General features: G+C 35.6%; 1 protein-coding gene across 1 annotated transcript in view; it reads left to right on the top strand.

The window, feature by feature from the left end:
• DNER (delta/notch like EGF repeat containing) overlaps positions 1–25,372 on the top strand; it is a 100,948-nt gene that overhangs the window by 29,425 nt on the left and 46,151 nt on the right. The window contains exons 6-8 of the mRNA XM_026087025.1: positions 20–186; positions 15,589–15,734; positions 24,872–25,025. Of these exons, the coding sequence (XP_025942810.1) occupies positions 20–186; positions 15,589–15,734; positions 24,872–25,025 (467 nt within the window). The remainder of the gene's footprint in view (positions 1–19; positions 187–15,588; positions 15,735–24,871; positions 25,026–25,372) is intronic.

The raw sequence follows: 25,372 nt of genomic DNA, 5'->3' as shown, positions 1-25,372 counted from the left end.
TTATTGTTTTTTTCCATAGTATAAGGCAAGATGCTACAGCTTCTCTTATCCTGCTATGGAAGGTGACAACAACTGGATTTAAACAGTGTTCACTTATAGATGGCAGAAGTGTAACTCTCCTCCAGGCACTGGGTGGACTTGTTCTTTCTGAAGAAATGCTTGCATTAGGAAACAACTACTTTATCGGTGAGTAACATGCTAGTTTGCTGTTTACTAGCTTCAGGTGACAGTCAAAGGTTTACCCAATATTTAGAGAAGTAATTTTCTTAAATTAAGTAGTACTTGAAGATCCAGATGTGATAGTGAGGCCATGTTTTGGAATTTTGTTCATTCAAAGCAGACAAGAGGCACTAAATACTTTCATAAGTGGCACTACCTAATTTAAAATGTGGATACTGACAAGTTTAGACACTGAAAGGTATATTTATATATTTCATTTTGATTAACTGTAAGGCTTTTGGTAAATGCTATGGTAAACACCTCCAAATGTTAAAGGTTTTTCATTGTCAAATGTTATATCATGAAATACTTTGGAAAGAAGCCTAAACTTGTACACAGTAAACTTTAAAAGTATGTTAAAATAATGTAGGAAATATGATCTTGTAAGAATATTTATTTGTACTACTTCTACTCTTCTAGGTTTGTCTTTGTAAATATTATATCCTAGAAATACACTGCATGTTTCATTGGGCAATTAAATGTTAAGCATCTTTGCAGAAAGGGTGGAATGAAAATAGGCTGATACATTATTTTTAAGTGTATGGGAAATAATATTGATTTAAATGCATTCTTTATGTGCAGACACAATAGACAATTAAATAGAACTTTCTGGGCAGATGGTTTATTGTAATTATGACATGAAACCAAAGTCATTGTAATAACAGCATTTATTGTAATCTTCTTGAAATGCTGTATATCTTATAATGAAGTATAAGCTGCCACAAGTTGTTATTCAGCAACTTGTCATGCTAATAAGTGTAAAATTAAAAGCATTCTGATACAGAAACATTGGGCCAGAGTCTAAGTGTGGATCTACTATAGAGAGAAACCTAAATGCAGAAGTGCCATGTTCTCTCGGTTTTGAGTTGTTACTTTGCAAAGATATTGCTTGAGGGTTGTCAGTGTAATCATTTAATTATCCTCAGCAGTGGCTTCTTTAGTGATAGTTATTACCTTCAAATAAATTTTCCAGTTCCTTACGTTTTCTTTGTTATTTACTTCACTCTAAGATTTTTAATTTTTTTTCTTTCAATCTAGTTTTACATTTAATGTTTCACGGTTAAAACTCTTCTCATGTGTCTTTCTTTGGAGTAAAGTTTTGTTTTTGTCTTGTAGTAGTTAACATATGGCAAAACTAGGTAAAATCTTACTGAAGACAGCATATTTTGCAAATTTCATGCATCCATAGGGACATCTAACTAAATGCATAGCTTGGTCAATAAGCTCCTAAATAGAGGGTCCTAGCTGCTCTGTGAAGTTACCAATGACTGTATATGCCATACAGCCTAGGCTTTTAATTTAGATACCTAAAACAGATACTGTCTTACTCCTTCATAGAGCTTACCTTGACCTACTTGCCTCTCTACAGCTGTCTTTCTGTCTGTCGCTGGAATTTTACCTTGATTTGTTTACTGTGTACTAGCTGACGTGGGGGGAAAAGCATTTTTTTCTTGATGACTATGAGGCCAAATGCACTTCATAAACACTGTGCTAATAATCTTGCTCATTTTATGTAATACAGATTTCCTGGGGCCTCTTATTTTACTTCTGTCTATTTTTTTTAACGTTTTCACAGAATCACAGAATGGTTGAAGTTGGAAGGGACCTTTAGAGATCATCTAGTCCAACCCCCCTGCTTACACAGGGTCACCTAAAGCAGGTTGCCCAGGACCCTATCCAGATGGCTTTTGAATATCTCCAAGGATGGAGACTCCACACCCTGTTCCAGTGCTCAGTCACTCTCACAGTAAAAAAATAAATAAATAAATAAATTGTTCCTTATGTTCAGGTGGAACTTTCTGTGTTTCAGTCTGTGTCCATTGCCTCTCATCCTGTCACTGGGCACCACTGAAAAGAGTCTGTCCCCATCCTCTTTACTCCCTCCCTTCAGATATTTATACACATTGATAAGATCCCTCCTCAGTCTTCTCTTCTCCAAGCTGAACATTCCCAGATCTCAGCCTTTCCTCATAGGAGAGATGCTCCAGTCCGTTAATCATCTTATTGTCCCTTTGCTGGACTCACTCCAGTAGCTCCATATCTCTCTTACACTGGTGAGCCCAGAACTGGATGCAGCACTCCAGATGTGGCCTCACCAGGGCTGAGTAGAGGGGAAGGATCACCTCCCTTGACCTGCTGGCAATGCTCTGCCTAATGCACCCCAGGATACCATTGGCCTTCTTGGCCACAAGGGCACATTGCTGGCTTATGGTCAACTTGTTGTTCACCAGCACTCCCAGGTCCTTCTCTGCAGAGCTCTGTTCTCCAGCAGATCAGACTCCAGCCTGTACTGGTGCCAGGGGTTATTCCTCCCCAGGTGCAGGACCCTGCACTTGCCTTTGTTGAACTTCATGAGGTTCCTCTCTGCCCACCTCTCCAGCCTGTCCAGGTCTCTCTGAATGGCAGCACAGTCCTCTGGTGCATCAGTCACTCCTCCCGGTTTTGTATTGTCGGCAAACTTGCTGAGGGTGCACTCTGTCCCTTCATCCAGGTCATTGATGAGTAAGTTGAACAGGATTGGACCCAGTATTGACCCCTGGGGATCACYGCTAGCTACAGGCCTCCAGCTAGACTTTGCGCTGCTGATCACAACCCTCTGAGCTCTGCCATTCAGCCAGTTCTCAATCCACCTCACTGTCCACTCATCTAGCCCACACTTCCTGAGCTTGTCTATGAGGATGTTATGGGAGACAGTGTCAAAAGCTTTGCTGAAGTCAAGGTAGACATCATCCACTGCTCTCCTCTCATCTACCCATCTATTTTCCTTGGTCTTTCTTCTGAATTTCCTGATACTGAAATTATTTGTAGATTTTTCCAATTGTTGTAGTGTAATTTTATGGAAGAAATCAAAATGTTTTTGATTTATGTAAAGAACATGAATCACAAATGTGTACATGAAACAGCAGGCAGACTCAAATAATATAGTGATATATTCATGAATGGGAGAGTCTTGGTGCTTAGTAAAGATGAGTTCAGGTAAGGGACATCTGAATTTTTTAAAATTCTATTTAAGTTTGTTTTAGTTAGTGTATGGATTGAGGGTAGTGTTTCTGATAAAAAAAAATGAATATGAAACATTCCCTCTGTATATCTTTTAGTCCTGATATGTTAATAGTCTATAGTATAATCAAGTATAATTAAGTGATGAAAAAACAGTTTTCTGGAGTAAATTATTTTATGTTGCCTCACTTTAATTATAGCTTTTCCCAGAATAATTTCCTTGTATTTAGTAGAAAAAGGGTATAATACTAAAGGAACAGGGGAGTTGAAATACTGATTTGTTAGTTTAAAAATATTGTGACCTATCAGCATTTATTGTAAGAAAGAGAAAAAGGAATTTCCTGTGGATTTCCTTCCCAATTATATAGAAATATTTTGCTTGCTTTCCATCATTAATTCTTGTCCACTGAAGCATGGTGTGAACATGTGACTGTGAAACAGAATGAAACTCAATCACTAGCCATGCGAGATACTGAATTTTATCTGAACTCTATTGAAATCTATAGTCGAGCTAAGGTTTATATAAAAGTAGTTCAATCCTTAATTCAGATTTGATCCAGATGGCTGGTTTGTTAATTTTCTGACATACCTCATTTAGGTTTCTAGTTTTCAACAAGATCAGATGAATTTTGCATACAGCTTGTTGCTCAAGGACAACGTTCCATATGTTTCTTGATATGCAGGACAAACTTACTCTAAGCCACAATAAATGAAAATGGGTGGTTTTATACAAAAAACAGGAATTAATTAAATGTGCTCGTTTGTTGATGGTACTTAAGCTGTAACAGTCATGATGCCACAAGGTATTACAGGATGCTGTAAGCATAGCAATGCTTCGCTCATGGGAGTGTGCCAGCCAAAATGTTTGCTTTATATATTTTTTTCCAGGCTTTATCTGTTTATTCAAATGAGTTTGTAAAAGATTCTTCTTTTAATTAGCAAATTCTGTGCAAATCAGTTTTGTTAGACCTTTTTTTAAGATTTCTGATTAGAACTGTTAAAGAAAAAAGGGGAAGATCTGAGAGATTAATGTATTCTTTTTCTTTTCATCTCTACCTTATTGGAGTTGCTTCCCGCTGTGTCACCTCAAAGTTTGGTACCATTCAGCTTGGTACTCTAATTACCTCTTGCAAATCCTCCTGAATAAGATTGGTATCTCAAAGACAAAACATTTAGGGGAATATTTGTGTGTTACCTCATGGTAACTAATTAACAAAATTAACATTTGTTTAAAGTTGTTTAGACAAGATTGAAAAGGCTCAAAAGACAGGAATAAGATTCTGATTAGCTGGGCACAATGCCTAGAAATTGGAGAAAGTGCTATCTCTAAGATACAAGAATAACACCCTGATCATATTGCTCTTTACCCCAGAGAAAGTAAAAAAGTCCAACAACCCTAGACTTTCCAAATGAATGGTTTGAGAGAAGGAGAAAAGTGTAAGTACAACTAAAGAGAAAAGAACAGTCTTTTTTCTATAATGTGATTTACAAAATGGCTGCTGCATCTGCAAACAAGAGTTTTGCAGTGCTGGGAAAGCGCTATGATGCCATGATTATGCCGCATGATTGTTATGTTGTTAAATTACAACATTTATATCATTAAAATAAATCATAATTAAAGTAAGGGTGCTAACTGGAGGATTGGCTTGTACTTTCCATAACACTCTCTCGTGGACACTGCTTTTCTGCAAATATTTTTAATGAGTTTTTGATAGGATTTCATACCACAAACATGTGCCAGTCTTCTAAAGTGTTTTATTATGTTTTATTAGAAACCTCACTTACTAGCCAGAGGAATAAATGACTAATAAGTTAGGTTTTGAAGTGAACAGTCCCCCCGCCCCCCCAAAAATAGTACTGATTATACACGGTAGGTTAGGTGGATTAGGAGTAGGATAAAGCACATAGTATTTCCCAAGGTGCTGCTGGCATTTAATGCCAAGTTATTACTGGGCTAAAGTAATCACTGGATGGTTATTATGTAGTCCAGGTAAGGTGAACTGTTGATCTCTGCCCAACTGTGTGCAACAAAAATGCTTTATTTGATGCCAAGGGAATTTCAAAGGTTTTGTGCCCAACTTCAGGGCTTTAAAAAATGTCTTTTATCGGAGGCATTTCTTATTTTCTGAATATCAAGTGTATTCAGTGTACCCAAAAGTAGCTGCTTGGGGAGGTGAAGTTTTAGAGGTGGACATTGAGAGTTGCCAAAAAGATCACTGGGAAGTGAGGAAGGAGGGAATCCAGCATGTTTATAAATAAGAGGTGGCAACAAAAGGGTCAAGGTTTAAAACATATTAAGCCATGGAAAGTCTGCCTTTTACTTCAGTGGAATTATAGCTTCACACTATTTGTCCCGGTGTTCTTTGAAGTTAGTGATTCTTGTATAAACTATTCATCATAGTTGTAAAATATCTCCGCAGTATTTGTTTTAATCCAGGATCTTTGTAGTATGCTGTCATTAATTGTACTAGAATATACCAAAATGAATAACTGCACAACTTTACCTAGTTACTGTCACATACCTGTTCTTTATTGCAATATATTATGAAAAATTAAAATCAGGTGAAATGCATTTTACAAGTCTGAAAAAAATGAGATAAGAGTAGCCTGATACACCATCAGTTTGTGCATGAGTCTTTCAAACTGAAATTCTCATGAATCTTTACAGGTCCTGCCTAGCTAAGGATCTCTCTAGTGAGCTGAAAATGCTGTTTGCTAGTTTTTTTTTTTTTTTTTTTTTAAGGCTTTAGCTCAGCCAACATTGTGTACTTCTGTCATACTGGGAGTAATATACTGGATCTGATTCCAGCAACATGTATATCTTTTTCTATTCATATTTTCTGCAAATGAATAAGATTTACTGAACTGATTCAATAATAATAATTTAATTTGATAATTTAATTTAATAATTTCCTGAGGAAATGCTTTAACACTTTCCTTGAAAATTTGAAGGGCCTCACTGAAGGATTTTGAAGGACACTTTCAGCTTGTACAGTAAATCTCTCAAAAATCTTCTATGATTTGTTGCATGCATGTTTTTATCCAAAAGTGTAATTATACTCTAATTGAAAACTGGAATATTTATTCTGAAAATATGCAGTCTGCTGTCCAAATGGTAAAAACAAACAAACAAACCACATAATACCAACATTAAAATCTCTGTGCTTTTAATACTTATGTGGTTAGAAGTTTTACAGTGACTGTATACCATCTTTTTTTTTTTTTTTTTTGAATCTGTTAATTTATTCTTGTGCTAAGTTAATATTGCTGTTCAGTAAGGGAAGTGTGCCGTGCTTCATGACTCAGAAGATATCTGTGAGAATGAGAGTCAGTTTAAGTTTGCACCATTTCGGTCTGCCTGGAGGTAATTGGATGGAAGTAGCATTGGAGCAGGTCTCGAGCTGCCCTGATTTAGTACGGCTTGGGTAAGGGTTCATGCTGGAGGGCATGCTCTGCTTGCAGAGGATTGTCTGCATCCTCTGCAAAACACTGCGCTGCTCCTGGTTTGAAGTCTTCCTCATCTAGCTGTTCATGGACGCTCGGGATATTTGGATATCAATTTGGATATTGAGGATGGTACATTGGATTTTAACTTTTCCCCTCTGTGACACTTACCAACTCTCCTTAATGTGAATAAAACTATAATATGTATTTAATCATTTACACTTCAAAACTGTCTGTAGTTTTTCTAAATATACAGTTAAAAATGGGTGATTGGCTGTTGATTTTTCAGGCTGTTGATTTTTCACCTTAGCAAATAACATTTAACAGTCCAATTCTACTTACAATAAAAAACACTGTAGCTTATGTTATTTTTTCTAATGAATTTCAAAAGCAGATAATAAAATTACATACTGTATGATTATCACTTAAGTTTTACGAAGCTTTTATCTTGAATTTTGAGCATAATGTGGAGCTTGGAGTTGGCAGTTCTGACTATATGCATGCAACCCATCTTCTTCCCTCCCAACAACAAAAAAAGTTCAATTACTGCTTCACTAGTATAATGCTGTCTATGTTTTCAGGTTTTCATCATGGTTACTAGAATAGTCTTATCGGCTTCCATGATAAAAGGGTTTAAAAGACTGCTTTTCTGCCTTAGTGTGCCTACTGCTGAAGCTACAATAATGGACATCCTTCAGAAAAATAGCAAAACAAAGACAGACAGTGGGACATAGTATTTTGCCTCCATTTGCTCATTGGTAATATGACAGAAAAGTTTATATATCGAACAGGCATAAAAAAATGTTTGTTAATGGCTTGAAATTATTTGCTTTGAGACTCTTGCTTTATTTAGCACCTCCATGATGCAGCTTGAAAAAGCAGCTTTCATGAGATATTGCTACATTAGTGTTTTTAAGTTTATTGTCTGCTTATAAAAGGGAAGAAAAAGAAATTTATAAACAAAATTGCTTTTTTTCTGATAAGACCTCACAGATAGTAAGGCAGAAGGTTCAACATATTTAATATGAATGGAAACAAAATATTTTTATCTGAACGGAAAATGAATTCTCTGGCACAAGCTTTATATTATAGTGTTTATTTTGGTCTCCTATTTTATTGTGGCAAAGAAAAAATGAAGCAGATCTAGAGTGTAATCTGATTGCACCTGTAATAGTGTCCAGCATTTTATATCAATACAATTTAACTAACTGTTTAAACTATAATTATAAAGTATTTTAAAGTATTTCTTTAAATCAAATTGCTAGCTCTAAAAACTCACTTGAAAATGCATGCTATAATATCTTTATGGTAAAATGAATAAAGTTGATGCTTTTCAAATGCCTACAATAAGGCACCTTACTTGAATTCCACAAAGTTTTTAAAAAAGGAAAACGGAAAAGTAGGAGACAAGTTACAACCATGTCTTTTAGATGGTGTGTGCCCATTATGTTTTCTGTTATTATATATATATATATTAAACATACACACTTAATCCCATTGCAAGAATGTGGTTTACTGCATGTCGAAATTGTATTTACTCAAGCAACATTGAAATAGGACAATTTTATTTCATTATAGGAAGTGTGTGAATTGAAGCTCACTGAAAGCCGCGTAATCAAGTTACTCTAGCTTTAACAAGTTACCATGCGTCAGCTGAGCGTCCCTGTGATCTCCTAGCCCATGGAATATGTGAAGTCGTTTGACTTAACCTGCTTTCGTTGTGGACTAAATTAAGTCACGTTGCCTTGAATATGCCACAGATGGAGTGTTCACACAGTTGTTGGTGCTCGGCTGAGGCGCATAACTTGCGTGTGTGTGACGGTATAGCTTTGTGCAAGGCAGCCTTGGGGGGAATTTGGTGTGTAGTGCTCCAGTTAATGGGATTTTCATCTGCATGTGTGCACTTTGCTTGGAAGGGCCCTGCTGTGGGCGGCATTGAGGTGAACTGTCATCGTTTCCCTTGGGTATTGGGCATAAGAGCTAGTCTTACAGAAAATGGCCTTTCGATAAACGATAGCAGCAGCAAAAGTGTGAACAGTGTAGAAAGTTCCATGAAGTGACTTGTTCAAAGGGTGGCCTTTTAAGGCAAAAAGTAAACAGCTGAAATCAAAAACATTGTGAAAAATGCCATTATGCTATGCAAAAAAGGGTGTGTTTAAAATCAGTATTAGGCCCTGCCCTTCATTATCAAGTTATATGTACCTTCTTTCGACCATAAACAGATGTAATCAGGAGATTATTCAGATTTTTTTGAAATACTGTGTTTTAAGCTAACATCTGCATAATGTTTATTCTTTAGAGTCTTTTTAAACTAATTAATAAAGTATTCTCAATTCATTTTTATCTATAGCTACTTTTAGCAAGTAACTCTGGGAAATTATTTTTCTAGTCTATATTTGGAGGCTTATCTACTCACCTTTGTAATGCTTGGTGACTCTTTTTCTTAAAGATTTCTCTTCAGTCAAATACAAATCTTGTGACAAATTCACAGTCAAGATACATACATTTGGTTGATGACCTGGTTGTTTGTACTGTGACAGATCATTTAACCTTGCCTGTAAAATGAGAATACTAATGCATAATTTAAAGGAAAATGTGAGGCACATCTTAATAAAGCTTGTAAAGTGCTTTGAGATCGTCAGCTAGTACTATATTATTGTATAGTACAGTATGTGCTATGTATTTAAGAGTAGGGTAACCACTCGTCCTCAAGTTGAACCAGTCACTATAGATAAATCCTTGTTCACCTTGCCATCCGTACAATCTGCTGCAACTCTCCCTATCACAGTCCCAGCTATATCTTTTGTGTTCCACCATACTTGCTGTGTTTGGGAAGTGTAGCATCAGAAATTCTGCTGGTCTGCATTTGTGCCCCAAAGTAGTTCACTGCCAGTTTGGCAGCATTGTGGAGATGCTGATAAGTAAGCATATAATGGGCAAATTCTGATGCAGAAAATCTATGAGTAGATTAGTCTTGTTCACCCTTCCATGGGCTTTCACCATTATCCTGTTCAGTAAACAGAGCCCTTGAAGCCGTGGCAGAAGGTCCCACTCTAAATTCATGTCACCCCCCCGAGTAAGCTGTATGCAAGTGGTCTCATAAGGGTAAGAGTCCTCTTGCTGGCTGACTATTGTTTAATCCTATTATGGGTTTTGGTCCAGTCAAGCTATCAAGTTCAGCAATTGTTCAGTAATAGTGAAATGCAAACATCCCTATTTGTTATAGTGGAAATGCAATGCAACATGTGCTTGGAGGCTTTTGTACGCTAAATGAATCCAATTGGCTTGCTCAGTTCATAAATACTTTTTAACTGTCAGCCCTGCAAAACTCAGCTCCAGCCTTGAAAGTCAAACTGTGTGCTATTTCTTCCCAAGGTTTTTGTAATAAATTTCTGAACCTAAATTTTGCTGTTACACCTGCATAACCCTGTGATTGTTAATCTGTCTCTTTAATACACATCAAAAGGTAATGGCTTTGCAGAAATGTTACTGAGAACATGATGTGACCAGCAGCACAGTTATATTTATCACTGTGATGGTAATTATGTATGAGAAAAAAGTATGTGTTTGATTTTCAGAGTCCAGGATGAGTTTTCAGTGTTGATAGTGACAGAAGAAAGCGTATCTATTTTTAAACTGATGAGACTATGATATGAAAAAAACAAAACAAAACAAAAAAGACACAATGAGGATTTTACCATCATTTTTCAGTGCGAAGTAGTTATTCTTTAAATGTATGGGTTTCATGTGACTTCAAAAAATAAAATGTTTGGAAACAGTTCTTGAACAGTTTTTCACTAAAATCTATTTATAGCAATGGGAATCAAATATGATATTATCAAAGCAGTATCTGACCCAGGCTTCTGCAACAAATCACTTTAATCACATCAAGCATGCTGATCTGTATAGCAGGTTGGAGGTTTGATTAGTTGTACCAGTTACAAATAATGCTCTTTTTGTACAAAATAACAGTTTTGTTATTACAGTTATATTTTTGTATCCCCAGATGCTATGTTGGCCAGCAGTATCGTTAGAGAATGATCTGAGATGTTCTGTGCAAGTATTCTGTGGTGCTGATGTAATAGAAGTAGTGCATCAAAGACTGTAAATATCATTGACTACCTGTTTCTTACTTCTTGTTTTCTGCTTATATATGATTATGGTCCTAACATAAATCATAAAATGATTCCTGACCTGTTGTTTGAAGTTCAGTACAACAGCACTGGTGTCAGGCCCTAATAGGCCTTAGTGGCCTTGACACTTTGCGTTAGTTCTCTGACTTGCTGTTAACTGTGGATGAACAAGTAGACATACCTGTGTCGCTGCCATCCTGGGCCACTAAGGCTTACAAACAGTGGTTCTGTATGTGCTGGTGGCAGCCATACAGCTTCTGGAAGTTAAAATCGTGTCTGCAAATATTATAGCTCCGTTATGCTACTCAGTCACATGAACTGAAGGTGCAGTGCAGACATAAGCAATACCACTGCTTTGGTTTTGAAGCGGTGATAGTATCTGTTTTTCTTGTATTTGAATATATCTGTAGTCCTGTTTTCTTAATAATGGAGGGCTGACTGTACTATATACAGGGAATGGTATGGAGAAATGACATCATCTTGTTCTTGAGCCCTTTCTTGTTTTCCTCCCTGTTTTGACCTACCAATGCGCTTAGTCTTAAGGCTATATAATGTGCAGGGAAGCTGTAGGAACTTAGTATCTTTGAGAACTCTACTACTTTGTAAATATTGCTGAAGTTGGTTAGTGACCCCAAAAGCTTTTGGTGTGGGCAAGTGTTGAAGGAGTAAAAGGGAACAGATGGAAACCGATAGACATCCCACTGCTGTCTCATTTTCTTGGAAAACTAGGCTAAAAATAAGTTGAAAAACTTGGGGACTGGTGCTGCATTGTAAATGAGTGACCAAGCCCCTTGGCAGTCGTCCTGTCTCGTCTGAGGAACCTTTAGGTGGACTCAAAGACCTACAATCTTCCCCAAGTTTGACTTAAAGCACCTAAATCTTCTTGTGAATCAGGGCCTTAGAACTTTAGTGTAGGGAAGCGTTGCTGTATTTCTGATATAAAATGATAATCTATTGTTTCAATAGTAGGTGAATATATGTTAAGAATGGATTAGAGAAAAATACATTTGAGGCAATTATGTGGGGGAGAGTGTGCCTATGTGTAATAGTATTGTGTGCACACCAGGGGTTGCTCAGTTCGGCCTTATACCTTTCGTTAGCCTGATATGCAATAGGATAATGGCCTGAGTTGGTGGCCTGTTAACTTCTTTCCACCTTATTTTGACATTCCAGTATGGACCATCTTACTGACCTGAGGGTCTGCCATGCATTGAAAGAAGGTATCAGTCAAATAGGGGCTACCAAGAAAGCAAGTCAGTTTGTGTAGTGTAGCAAAATCTGTCAATCAATCAATGTTTGAATACTTTCTCTGTAAAAAAAAAAAAAAAAGAAAAAAGAAATCCTTCATGTTGTTCAAGTGATATTGCAAAAATTACGGGTACACTGCTGACAAGCACAGAAGCAGGAAAGGGGTGGGAGCGTTGTGCAGATATGGGGTAACACAAACAAGTACTCACTCCTTACTGACTATATGTCGTGAATATGAGCTTTATTTTAGCCTACAGAGCCCTGACTAAATACAGGTGTAAAGAAAATGTGTTATGAATAAGACAAAAGATACGATGGTAATCTGAATGTCATGATTTGATCTTGCTGAAAATACCTGGACACAAATAATACTGTCATTTTGTATTTTGACTTTATTCCTTTTTTTTTATTTTCAACTTTTTTGATCTGAGAGAAACAGGAACACGTGTGCTTTGTGCTCCTAGGCTTAAGTAGGTGAAACTGCAAGGATGGAGAGAGCTGTAGTGTATTTTAACCATGCATACTGCCAATGAAATCATGCAGACACTTCTCAGGCTGTCGACTGTGTGAGCACAGAGCTTGAAAATGCCTCCTCTGACAAAATAAATGATTTGTCACTTCATATTCTGATTTATTAGATTTTAAAATTGTTTCCATAATACTACTGTAAATAACTCAACCCTGAATTTTCTGATTTAAAATGCTCTGATATCATTACATTTTAACTAGTTCATAAAACCAGTAAAGTTAAACTTAATAAAATTACTTTTTGCTTTTAAGAGCTCTAATGTTTTTCTTCAGACCTGAGATGAAGGGAGATGCAAACATGCTTCTGAAATTATTCTGCTACATAGAAGTTAAAAATAGAAGTTTAAACTCACTCGAGTTTGGTCACTCTTACAGGAATTGGCCAAGGAATCACTTGAAATGCTATGACCTGAGTTAAGCAGCAAGTCAGATGATCAGACAGGGTTCTTCTAGCCTTAAAACCTAGCGATCTCACAAAGTTGTGTGTAACCACTATAGAGTGAAAACAAATAGCTGTATTTTTGTCTTTCTAGTCTTTGGAAATTAGGTGAAATAATTAGAAATTACAGGAAAATATGTGGCATTCCAGTGAGAATAATGATTTCTTCAGTGATTTGCCTAAGGGCTTTTGATACCAAAATAGTAACAAGACTCAAAGTACAAAGAAGGTTGATTTAATATTCCTTTAGGGAACTGTCCTGAAGAATATGTAACAGTCTGCTTCAGACAAGCAAATGTGAACCCAAAGACATTTTCTAAATACCCCATTCTGCCAGGCATTCACATATAATTGCATGATGACCTGTGACAATCACATTCTATTGTTAAAGAAAATAATTCTGGCTGCATCTTTAAACAGATGGATAAAAATGTGGTGTGTATTAAGGCCAGAACAAATTGGCTTTCTTAGAAGAGGTCAGCAGATTACAATAATCTTCATTAGCCAAAACAGACCATTAGACATTTGGAACTATACCTAATACATTTTTATCCAATCTTTTAGAATATTTAGCTAACTCAGAGGTTATACTCAAGCCGATGACATTTGTATTGGACATGACATTTTCCTACTTTGAAGTTACGGTTTAGGGGTCAGTGTTTCTAATTTAGACAACTTAATTGTTCAAAGGATGCAACATTTAAAAATGAAATCTAAAAATTAAGAACAAAGAATGGAAGTCTTATGCTTTTTTATGGAATTTGCAGTATTAGTAATGTTTGACTCTTCCATATGTAGAATGCAAATAATGCATAGCAGCAGTTCTGGAAAGAGAATACACTTGAAATTCAGACTGTTTCTTGAAACTTTGTTTTATTACTGTTCATTACAAATTTTTGTATTGTAATGAATTTTTCCCCTTGTGTAAATATAGTACTGTATCCAGTCTCTAATGCAAGAAGCTGGAGTATGTTTTGAGAGATACTTTGAAGCTCATATAATAAATGGATTCTAGAATTTAGAGTTTAAAATATTAGGAAAACCATTCTTTGTCATATACTTCCCGCATCTATTTACTGTCATTCTTTTTAACACTAAGGATATTTGGATTAAAAACAACATCTATTTTTCCTTAATCTCTCACTTTATTCATTTCTAAAGAAAAGTATAATCCCATCATGGTTCTGTGTCTGTAACATTCCATACTGATATTACAGTCTTGGGCTGTTAGGGGTCCACCCAGATTACAGATGGTCAAGTTGAGTTTGGGTTAATCAAACTATTAATAGAGGAGTCTTTCTTTTTAGTGAGTATACTCTGCGTACACTGTATATACTATACCAAAAAAGCACACTTTTTGTGTCACTGCGTATTCGTACTACCACTAACTCCCAGAGAAAAGCAGCTGCACACAGAAGGGCTGTAACCCAGGACTCTAGTCACCGTGGCAGAACAATCCAGTAGTACCTCAAGTGAAGTATAGAAACAAGCTATATGTAGTTTGGCATGACCTCTAGTTTTATTGCCTTTGTCATGGGCTGTGTATGTGCCTCATTTTATCTTTACTGTTTTCCTTTATTTTTTTCAGGAATCAACATGTTAGACTCTATTAGAAATATGGGTGATGGGGATACTGTTGCACTCCAGTATGTTTTAATAGCTTCCAACTGATTAATTTTTGAATTCCCTGCAACTGTAGGTGCTAGCCAGTGATTCATGAATTTTCTTATTCCTCCTCAAGTGCTCCCATTTTTAGGTGTTGTTCATTTATGCCTAGTATTTCATCTTATAGAGTGATTAGATTAGACATTCAAAAATACTTGTATTGGAAATGCACAAGAAATGCTGTCAGGCTGTGTATGTATTCCTTGCAAGCTCCATCAGAAATGCAGCTAAGAAATTGTTCATCTATTACTAGTGTAATGCAGTTTATGCTCTGTATGCCTTTTAACTCTTATCTGAAGTAATTTTTAGAAATTAGTTTAAACATTTTTATTCACTGAGTTTGATTTTAGTATTTCTTGTCATTAAAAACTTAAGGAAATATATTTTTTAAATTACCAAGAGGATAGCAGGAGACAAAAGCGAAAGAAAATAAAATTAGTCTTTTACTTATTTTTATGTCAATGTCTTATCTTGATATATTACAGTGCTCTGATATGTGCTTTCCTAATACCTTAGCTTAACTATATATTTTTCCTAGAAATTAGCCAAATGGGAGAGCAGTTTTAAGAACTCTTTTATGTACTTAATAATTAAAGATTATCTCAAGCAATTTAAAAAAAATTTCAAGTCAGTTTTCCAAAGTAGTGCAGATTAGAGTCCTGAAGGTAGGTCTGTTTTACTGGCCTGCCTTTCTTTTGTTGATCAATATGAGTAGTTTACCATGTTTCCTAACTCTATTCCAATTTGAATTTAAAAGTATTACATTTCGAAAGGTCCCTATGAAACATGAGCAATGATGTTCTCAGTTGACAGTTTCTTTGAATTCACTTTTGTTTGTCTAGCAGTAGAGCATTAATGTGTATTAGCATATTGTCTTGTATATTAACAATTTTTGAAAAAAATTTTTTTCAGGTTTTTTGAATGATTCAGTTACTAAATGCATTGTGGCTTTACGCTTGACCGTGACAGTGAAAGTCAGCACCTGCTTGCCTGTGGGAAGCCATTCAGATAACTTCCAGTGTTCGGGGAAAGGAGAATGTATCACACAACCAGATGAGGTAAGGTGAACCTATCAAGATCTTTGTGTAGAGTGGAAATTACATGGTAATAGAAATGCAGGGTAAAATGTACTGGATACTCTGAGTGTGTGCATTCCTTGCTGCTGTGTGATAGGCTTCAAAAGCCCACAGATGTTACTAAATAATAAGAACATATTCTTTTGTCATTTATAAAAACCAAACACTTAAAAGTAAGAAAATCCCTGGTATAAGATGCAAAGAGTCATACACTGCCCTGACAGTAAAAACAAGTATTCAAGTCAAGTATCTGGTAATGGGTACTACATCTGACTCACTATACAAGAGTATTTCTTTGTGAGATGAAAAGCATATCGTGAACATTTGGGATCCCAGTCTCCAGACCAATGGGTTCCGGTTTGTGAAGCTTCAGCCTTCTTTTGGTTTTAGGTCTGATGTAGTCTAGTTCTTCTCTCTTCATATGTCTTAATAATTGCTTCCTCACAAACTACTGAATAGTGCCATGGAATTGTCTGAGCAGAACTGTGGGAAGAAACAGAGTGGAGTAATTTGATGATGTTTGGAAATTGTCCTGCCTTTATCTGAGTAGGGTAGGGAGCATATTTATTTAGTTTTCAGTGTACAGCTCTTTCCTTTAAATAATACAATATTGAGAGACTACAGTGGAGATAGAAACTCCACTGGCTACTGTGAATTTTTTGTGTGATATAATAACATGAAAAAATAAGAACGGAATGTGTTAAATTTTCAGTCTGTACACTGCTTTTACAGAACCAGACTGGCCTTCCCTTAATGAGATCATGTATTCTCTATTACCTTTTTTGTATGTTGATTTTATTTCATGGATTAAAAGTCATTTGCCGCACAAATATGCACAGTTAATCTTGGGTTTTATTAATATTCATTTGGGAGATAAAAGCAATAGTAACTGTTGAGTAAATATTAACAGCTGTGAGCCTGCTGTGAGCACAGAAAATTTGGCATATTTAGGGAATTCAGTGATAGTTCATCTGCTACCATTTTCTGATTTAAATTCTCAATAAGTATGTTTGACAGAAAAATGACAATTTGGATTGTAACAACAATAATTAAACTGCTGCAGTATCTATATATGCACGACAGTGCTAACATCTGGAATAATTGAGCATCTTCTTCATTTCTCAAAAGTGAAATTTTAAAATGCCTGAGGTAACATGTGAACACAATTACTGCAAGATGCTTTTAGAAGTAAATGCTACCCTAGCATACTGCTTGGCTGATATCCAGCAAAGTTATTCATTCAGATACATATGTGCTATTTCATAATCCAGTTGAGTTTTTCTGCTTTGCTAAATTTAACATTTTTCTTTTAGAAATTCAGCATTTTGAATTTGATTTATGTACATAATATGTTAAAATTACTATATGCCATGACATATCAGAATGTCTTCTATTTTTCCATTTTTTGTCAAGTTGAGAGTTAAAGGCTGTTGATAGTCTTATTTAGTTTTCTATTTTTCGTATTATTTGTTCATTCTTATGTCTCTAATCTCCTTGTGATATATAATGTGGAGTAAGAGAAAGAAAAAAGACATTAATGGTTGTATCCATGTGGAGGCTTTAGTATCTTTCTTTATTCTGTGTTTTTAAGGAAGATGCTTATATTGCCTTTAATATGGAAACACGATTTATAAATCTTCAATACATAGAATTTTACTTACAAATGAAATAATTTTAAAAAAGGAAGAAAAATTGGCTTCGCAGCAGGAAAAGGGAGCTATTATACCACTCCAAAAAAGAGAAATCAGGACCTTCACATCACCACTTTTAATCTTGACATTGAAAGTTTTGTAAGTTCAAGCTAGAACTGTTAGTGACAGAGGATCCCCCCTCAAGCACACACAGCCTGCTCTTTTCCAGAGCTCTCTAGTTGGACAGAAGTCATGAATTTTTCATGATCTTTCTCCACCTGGTTCTTTCTTTGAGCCTGAGTGTAATAACAAGATAATTTATTAAGGTACTGTTTCTGACATATCATGTTCTAGGATGTAGTTAACTGACACCCCCGTAGCTGAAGCTATGGGACATAAAGAAATCATGTTAATGTCTAAGAGGCATCTTCCAGTGCATTGTAGTCGGAGAGAACTAGAATTAGCAGTATCCTTGATATCTCTTCCTTTCAAATCAAATTTCAGGTTCAAAAATGTAACTGCTTATGTGTTTGCTGTCACAAAACTACTCCTGAATTTTCTAGAACTTGAACAAATGGAAGGACGTAGCCTTCTAGGCTGGGGGGTCTCACTAAGGCCACAGATACAGTGTTTCCAAATGTTGGTAATTTATGACCAGTTTGCTGCTACAGGGAGAATAAAAATATCATTTTATATGTTCAGCCATAGTGTTCTTTCAAATATGTCATTTTTCCTTACTCTTCTGCAGATTAGTTACATAATAGAATTTAAGCCAGGAAACGGATTCAGACACAGCATAAACAACATAGTTAAAAATAGAAGGTGCCTATTTCATTAAGCAGGATGTTTTTGCCAGTTTAACTTGTCTTAGGTGAGATAGTCACTAAAATGTCGTAATGATTTCCCTAATGATGGAGCAAACAACCGTTAAAATTACATGCTGAACGTGTAGCAACCATTGTATAAGTTTCCCACAAGACGCATCTTCTGTATTTCTTTTTTGCAGACTTGAAACTTTAATTTTCTTTAGCTTTGCAGCGTGCCCTTTGTGATTTGCTGTTTGTTTTTATCTATAATTCATTGTGTTTGTGCAGTCTAGTCTTCCAGGATGCAAAGCAAGTCCGTAGGAGAATGCATAAAAGGCCTAGTGCCATGAATAAGCTAAGAGCTACACTGGCCGTAGTCGTTGCTTCCAGTGCCAAGAAGATTAATGATCATTTTTGTGTTTTTATGTAGTTCATAGTTTTATTTCAAATGTAGTTTAATGCTAAAGAATACAGTAACACATCTGCCTAATGGAAAAGTTAACTGCAATTAACAATCTGCAGTAATACAATTGCAGTGGCATACTCTCTTCGGTGGCATGCATAAAACTATAAACAAACAATTTCTGGCCTAACCTGGAAGTTACTCAGTAACCTGGTTTTTACTCATTCCTTACCAGTTAAAGGTAAGTTGGCCTCTACTCAGCTAGATAATTTTTATAGAATGTAGACATAAAAATTAAAGTTTTTAACGACAGTTTCTTTTTTCAATTACTGTTGTCATTGAAAAGAACATAAATTCACCACTTTGTTCCAAGTTCTGTGAAGTGAGATGATGCTGAGTCAAAGTGATACTGGCTCCCCTTCTTTTCTTTGTATGAACTTTGTATCTCTGTTCTTGTGCTTGTGTTCTTGTGCTTGGCATTCTTCCACAGGGGCAGCGTGAATGTGTCAGAAAGATAATACTGGTCATGGCATCATCGGAGCCTGAGTATCAGTTTCACCTTTATATACACAGCTTTACACCAGATCCTCAAACAAGTTATCTGTGAATGAAAAGCAGAAACCTTAGTACTAAACCCAAAGAGAGATTTTTTTTGTGTGTGTGTGTGTGTGAATTTCTGATTCTTCATAGGATTTTCAGTGGAATTTTGAAGACATAATTCTGCTTAGTCCATGTGGAGACATAGTCCATTCTTCCACAGATTACACCATCCCGTAACTTCAGCTCACCAATTTAAATGTTGAAGAGCAGACTATGCAAATACAAAGTTTTTGGTTGGAATTAGAACCCTTGAGATTAACGCAAAAATAACTAGCCTCTACTTCTGCACTGATATACCACTGTTTGAACTGAATAGCAATAATTCACACATCTGCTATATGGGCTGGAAGCTTGTGGGGTAAATCCACTTGATTTTGTATATATCCACCTGATATATAAATCCACTTGATTTTATATATATATATATATATATATATATATATATATATACACACACACACACACATATATACATATATACATATATATATATAAAATATAAAAAGAACAGCTAATTTTAAAAAGTCCCATGTATGCCTAAAGACGTGTCCTCCTGCACATGGACTTAGTTTCTAAATACAAAATAGTCCTAAATACAAAATACATACTCATCTCAGAGTAAAGTTTTGTTCAAACATTATAGTAACTTACTGTAAGGATTTCAATGAATACTGAATGTCTTTCTCAACAAGAGAAGAGTAGGCATTCATTTTGTTCCGGTCATCTCAATGGCATCTCTACTATAGTAAAAAAATGGTGAGCTTTTGTGGTCTCTCTTTAATCTGAAATTTAGAATCTGATGAGCACTTTATCATTTCTGCTTATTTAAAATAGGAAAATAAATGTACTATATTCCACCTATATTTATAATAAGATGCTTACAGAGAATTGGATTGGCTAATAAATTATTATAAAGAATGTTTTATTGCCATTCAAAATGATACATACCTTCTGTGTATGTATGGATTTACACTCCATAATCAAGTAAAATACACAGATGAACTGTCTATTGATAGTAGATTATTGTTTTGGAATTTTAAGATAGTGACTTTAATACTAGCATTATGGTAGTGTGTAGTTTCTTCTGCATTTAGTTTTCCTCAAATATGCTAGCATGTGTCACTTAGTCAAGAAAAAAATTAATACTATCATTTGGGAAAAGTGCAGATGACATGCCTAATAAAAACGATGACACCTAATCTTCTCTACAGAATAGCTTGTCTGCATTTCAGAACTATTATCTGTCATTAGACATTTCAGTTTAAAGTGCTACAATGCTTTTCTTTTGCTGCTTTCAAAACCCATTTTGTTAACTGCATTTTATGGTAAAATATTCCCACATATTATACTCTTACAAAAGTATCTATATTATCCAGGCTTTTTTTAATTGCCTATTTCATTAATATTCTTGACCCAATGACTAACTGTTGCATTGTTTAAATATATTAATACTTAACATTATTATAATTAGCTTTACTTCCAAGCACAAGTGATTAAACCTTATGAAGGAGCACTAGCCAACATACATGTTGAGTTTTGTTTTTCTTATTCCACCGTACATAATATGGAGATTGATACTCTGAACATCTTGCATAGTGGAGAGCTTTACTTTGTTGGGAACACAGGGAGATGAAGAAATGCTATTTTCAGTAATATTTGCAGCATCCCAATATGCTTTTTGCAAGCATAGTCCTTTTTACATAGTCTGCAACAGAAATTTGCTCATTTGTATATTATGTTTCTAAACTTTAGATTTGAACACTGCTGCGCTTTAGCAAAATTTGCTTTGGAGTCTGATGCAAACTTCAAAGCTGACCCAAATCTTTGTAAAAATTTTAATCAAAACTTCAAATTCAGAGACTTTCAGGTCCAGAAGTAGCAGAGACTTGCATGCAGGACTTGCTGGCTCCACTCCCCACCCTGTGAGCACTGGAGTCCCTCCTGCTATTCAAGGGACCCTGCTGCAGTTCTCTGTTCCTTCTAGAAGAGATTTGAGTGCAGACAGAGCCAGGTAGTTTGTGTCTGTGCAGGCAATACAGATGTACTCGTCCCTGCAACGAATGGGCTATGCGTCTTGCCCTCAGATCGTGAGCTTGAACTTACCACGCCTGGCGCCTCGCTGTTTTGAGAGAGTTAACTTTGATGGCAAATGTTATACTCTCTGGAACTCTTGCTTATGGCTGTCTTTAATGTCACGTAGACATGGATTAAAGTCTGTTCTCATTTTCAGGGCTTGCACAAGGACTAGAAACACACTTTTAAATGAGATCAAGATTTCAATCTCTGCATACAGGGCACAGAATCTAGACACAGTGCCTGCATCTTGCCTGATGATGTATTCATGTCCATTATAAACTTTAAATATTTATTCAAGAGTAAAAAGGCAGTAGTAATACCAGCACAATGCCATCAGTATATTCGTGTTTTGTATCAGTTTGAATGAAAAGAGCCTAAAAAGCTTGGAACATAAACTATTTAAATTGAGGTATTAATCTGAGAATGAGTTAATATTCAAGGTACCCAGTCTTGGCTACGTAACTGCAGGGGGAATATCTATTTCTGAGAGAAAATGTGTGATATTTAAAAGAAGTATTCCCAACAAATCATGGTTAGGTACTTGAATACAAAGTAAAATTTGCAGGTGTTATCTAAAAACTATTAGAAATAAAATTATAATTTTATAGTGAATTCTAATGTTTAGTCAGGTGTAGAATTTCACACTTTAATTATACTCTCAGTTGTACTCTAAAGAGTATATTTATTTTGATTTATTTTTATTTGTAGACATTGTTATTCTAGGCTTCAGTATTGTATTTATTTTAATATCTGATATATTATTTTGATAAGGATGGTAGTTCTGTAATTCAGACCTGACCATTATTTCTATAGGCTAGAGAGCATAATTATTTTATGCTGGTTTATCTCCAGTAACTTTATAATGACTGACGAAAAAATGGGAACTATGCATCAACTACAAATAATCTTTAACAATATGTAAAAGTGTAGGAGATTATTAATGACTTTCAGAGAAATAAATAAACTGTTTTAGATTAGAGTTAAAAATTAATGGTAAAGTTTATTCCTCTTTGAACTCTTCTATTTCATTCCTTTGGCGTGATTTTGACAGTAAGGAGAGGCGTACTGTGTTTGTGGTGTCTTAGGGGAATTTTTCCCATTATAGAGGGAGTCAGGCTAGGTGATCTAATTAGGTGTCTGACTATGAATCCATATTGGAGATTATATTTCTAATATGCACATATTTTTGCAGTTTGTCTAGTCTTTGCTTCTAGATGAGAAGAATGGAGGGAAAATGGAGCATACAATTAGGAATGGGGATTCCTAGTAGTACAGTTCATGGGCTTCATCTGTTCTATTATACTATACTATTATACTATTATGGGAAATCTTGGCACTTTTGAAAGTGTTCCACTATTTTATTTCTATATCCACTGTCACTAGACCGGCCTTTTTCATTTGTCCCCAAAAGTTTTGTAAGAAGAAGGAAAAAAAACCCACCAAACCCCAAAACGAAAGAAAAACCTGAATATGCTGTGTGAAGGCATCATGCTGTGTAGCACAACAAAATTCATGTTGCATAGCAATTCTTATGGTTGTCTTTCCTGAATCTTAATTTTATGTGCTGTGATAGTTCATAAATTCTTGTATCTAAAACATGAAAAACCTTTCTGGAAGTACAGCCCTGTATCTTGCAATAACAGGAAAACTGCCTTGATGGGTGATGCGATTCTTTAACTGCATTTCAGTGAAAAGCCTATATGTGGCATTAATGGTTATCTTAGGACATCTGAATTCACTGATCAAGGAAGGCAGAGAGAAGGGCTGTGCTTATCCCCTTCTTTTCTCCTCTCTGTACATGTTTTAAGAAGTAATGCAGACTTGTGGTTAGTATAGTGTCTCACTTTGCTCACCCGGAACAGGCAAGTTATGGAGACAGTAATTGGCTTCATTACCTTACAGACAGCAACCTTGATTTTGTAGTTAAGCCTAAACTTAACACACTCTTCCAGGAATGATCACAGTCTCTTGAAATGAGTAACAGAGTATCAAAAAGAGTTAAAATAGCTGTGAAGGATACTGTAGGAAATGTGTATGCACTCTCTTTATTTGGGGCCTGATCCTATATTGTGCACAATGGTGCTGCAATGTTTTGAGATGTTGAGGACAGCACTTATTTTGAACCTCTGATAGCTGTTGTCTTTAGGGACTGAAGTGACCTATGAGTTGACGGGTTTTCCACCAATGCCATGGGGAAATGCTCAAATACTTACTGTGTATTTTGCTAGTTGTTCAGTTCTTAGACCAAAGTGATACCTCTTTCACTCAGTTAGCCACCTATCTGTGCAGCTTATGTGAATTATCTTCAGAGTAAGGTACTGTGTTATATGAGGATAGTATTTTTTGATATGATTATAATATTTTTTTGACTGTGTTTTGCCTGTCTGTCTTGCCTTTCAGTTGAACTTCAGCCTTGTTTGGAAACCTGTCATTGCTAACATGAGAGATATTCAGAGGCTTGGGCAAATATCAGAACATATATTGACCATGTGTTTAGCATTCCTGATAGAGAACATATACATCATTTTGCGTTTTGGAGATATATGCTATTAATCCTCATTTAGACTCAACCAGTATAATATTTTTTAAGAAAGAATGAAATCTTGGGTTTGTTGAGTACAGTTTTTATTTGTATGAGGATTGTTATCTTCTTTTTTGTCTAATGCACAGCTGTTTATTCATATAAAGCAAACACAAGTAAAAATAGCAAATAAAATACTAAATCCATCTCTTTATTTCTAGTTCCATGCGCGTGCTGTACTTTGCATTACAATATTTGTGTGGAACAGCTGCATTCTCGCCAGTGCTGATCTGGCTTTGTAATGTATGGGAGAGTGAGTGATGTTGCCATCTAGTGTTTAATGAACAAAGAAAGTAAGTGCTTTAATCTAAGCGAGTACTACAGATGAGAGAGCTTTCCTTATTCCATCCCATGAGGCTTCCTTAGCAACTTTAGAGCTCTAAAGAATTTTTTTTAAAACTAATTTTAAATTATTTTAGTACTAACAAAAATGAAGAATGCCATGTTATGCCTGCTAAAGGTATTTAACAGGTGACTTTAACAGATATAGTGCTATTTGATCTTTTTTTAGATGGTGAGTTTAGAAAATGTACCAAATACATTCAGAAGACAACCTCTTTTAGCAGAATTGAAGGTGTGTGTCCAGTTTTATTTAAAACTCCTGAAGTAGGGCTCTGGCACCCCAGCCCTGCCCTTCATGCGTAGGGGTGCATCTGTGTAGCAGGATTTTCCGGTGGTAGATCTGCATGTTACTTATTTTGGCAATTATTCCATTCTATAAATACAATTTCTGGAACAGAACAGAAGAAGAAATTCACAGTGATTTCTGTATTTGGGATCTGATCCCAGCCTCCTTGCTTAGATGAAATTCCCCGACATCATTAAAAATCTTAACTGAAGGATTGGAGCAGGTTTAATATTTTAGTGGGTAACTTTATGCAGACATTTACGTTGATGTGTTTGCGGCAGCTGCTTTTGTTATAAATAGAAAACCAACAAAAACATCTCTGTTCAGTAGAGCACTTGATGAAAACATAATCTTTGCAAATTCATTGTGAAGTACATATTCTGTTTGTTTCTAGGCAACTTTTTTCTGTGACTGTGAGGATGAGTATCTGGGTGCTCTATGTGAAGAATTTGATGCTTGTCGAAGGCAGCCCTGCCAGAACAATGGAACCTGCACGGATGTCATACAGAAACACGATGGAAAAAATTTCACATGCAGTTGCCTGGCTGGTAGGTATTATATTACGTTTTAAATAATGCATTTTTGTTTTAACATTCTGTGCGTATCTTTTGCAGAGCACTGAACTGTGCATCTTCAGATACTAGGAAAGAAAGAAACAGAAAAACTACAAGAACATAAGGCCAATTTTTAAAAGGATCAAAGATTCTTCACCTGGGAACAACGCCATTGAAAGCACACTGCCCCACATCTGAACGATAACCTAATGAGTGAATTATTCATAACTAATAGAATTTTAACAGTAAGAGATGAGCAAAATAGGAGTTATTTTGCTGCCTAAAATCAGCTTTTCCTTAATCTGTTTTTTTTAATATGTAAATATGTATTATAACTAACC

Source organism: Apteryx rowi, unplaced genomic scaffold, assembly GCF_003343035.1.
Source record: "Apteryx rowi isolate R43461 unplaced genomic scaffold, aptRow1 scaffold_70, whole genome shotgun sequence".
Lineage (NCBI taxonomy): Eukaryota > Metazoa > Chordata > Aves > Apterygiformes > Apterygidae > Apteryx > Apteryx rowi.
This window is presented reverse-complemented; position numbering and strand designations above follow the sequence as displayed.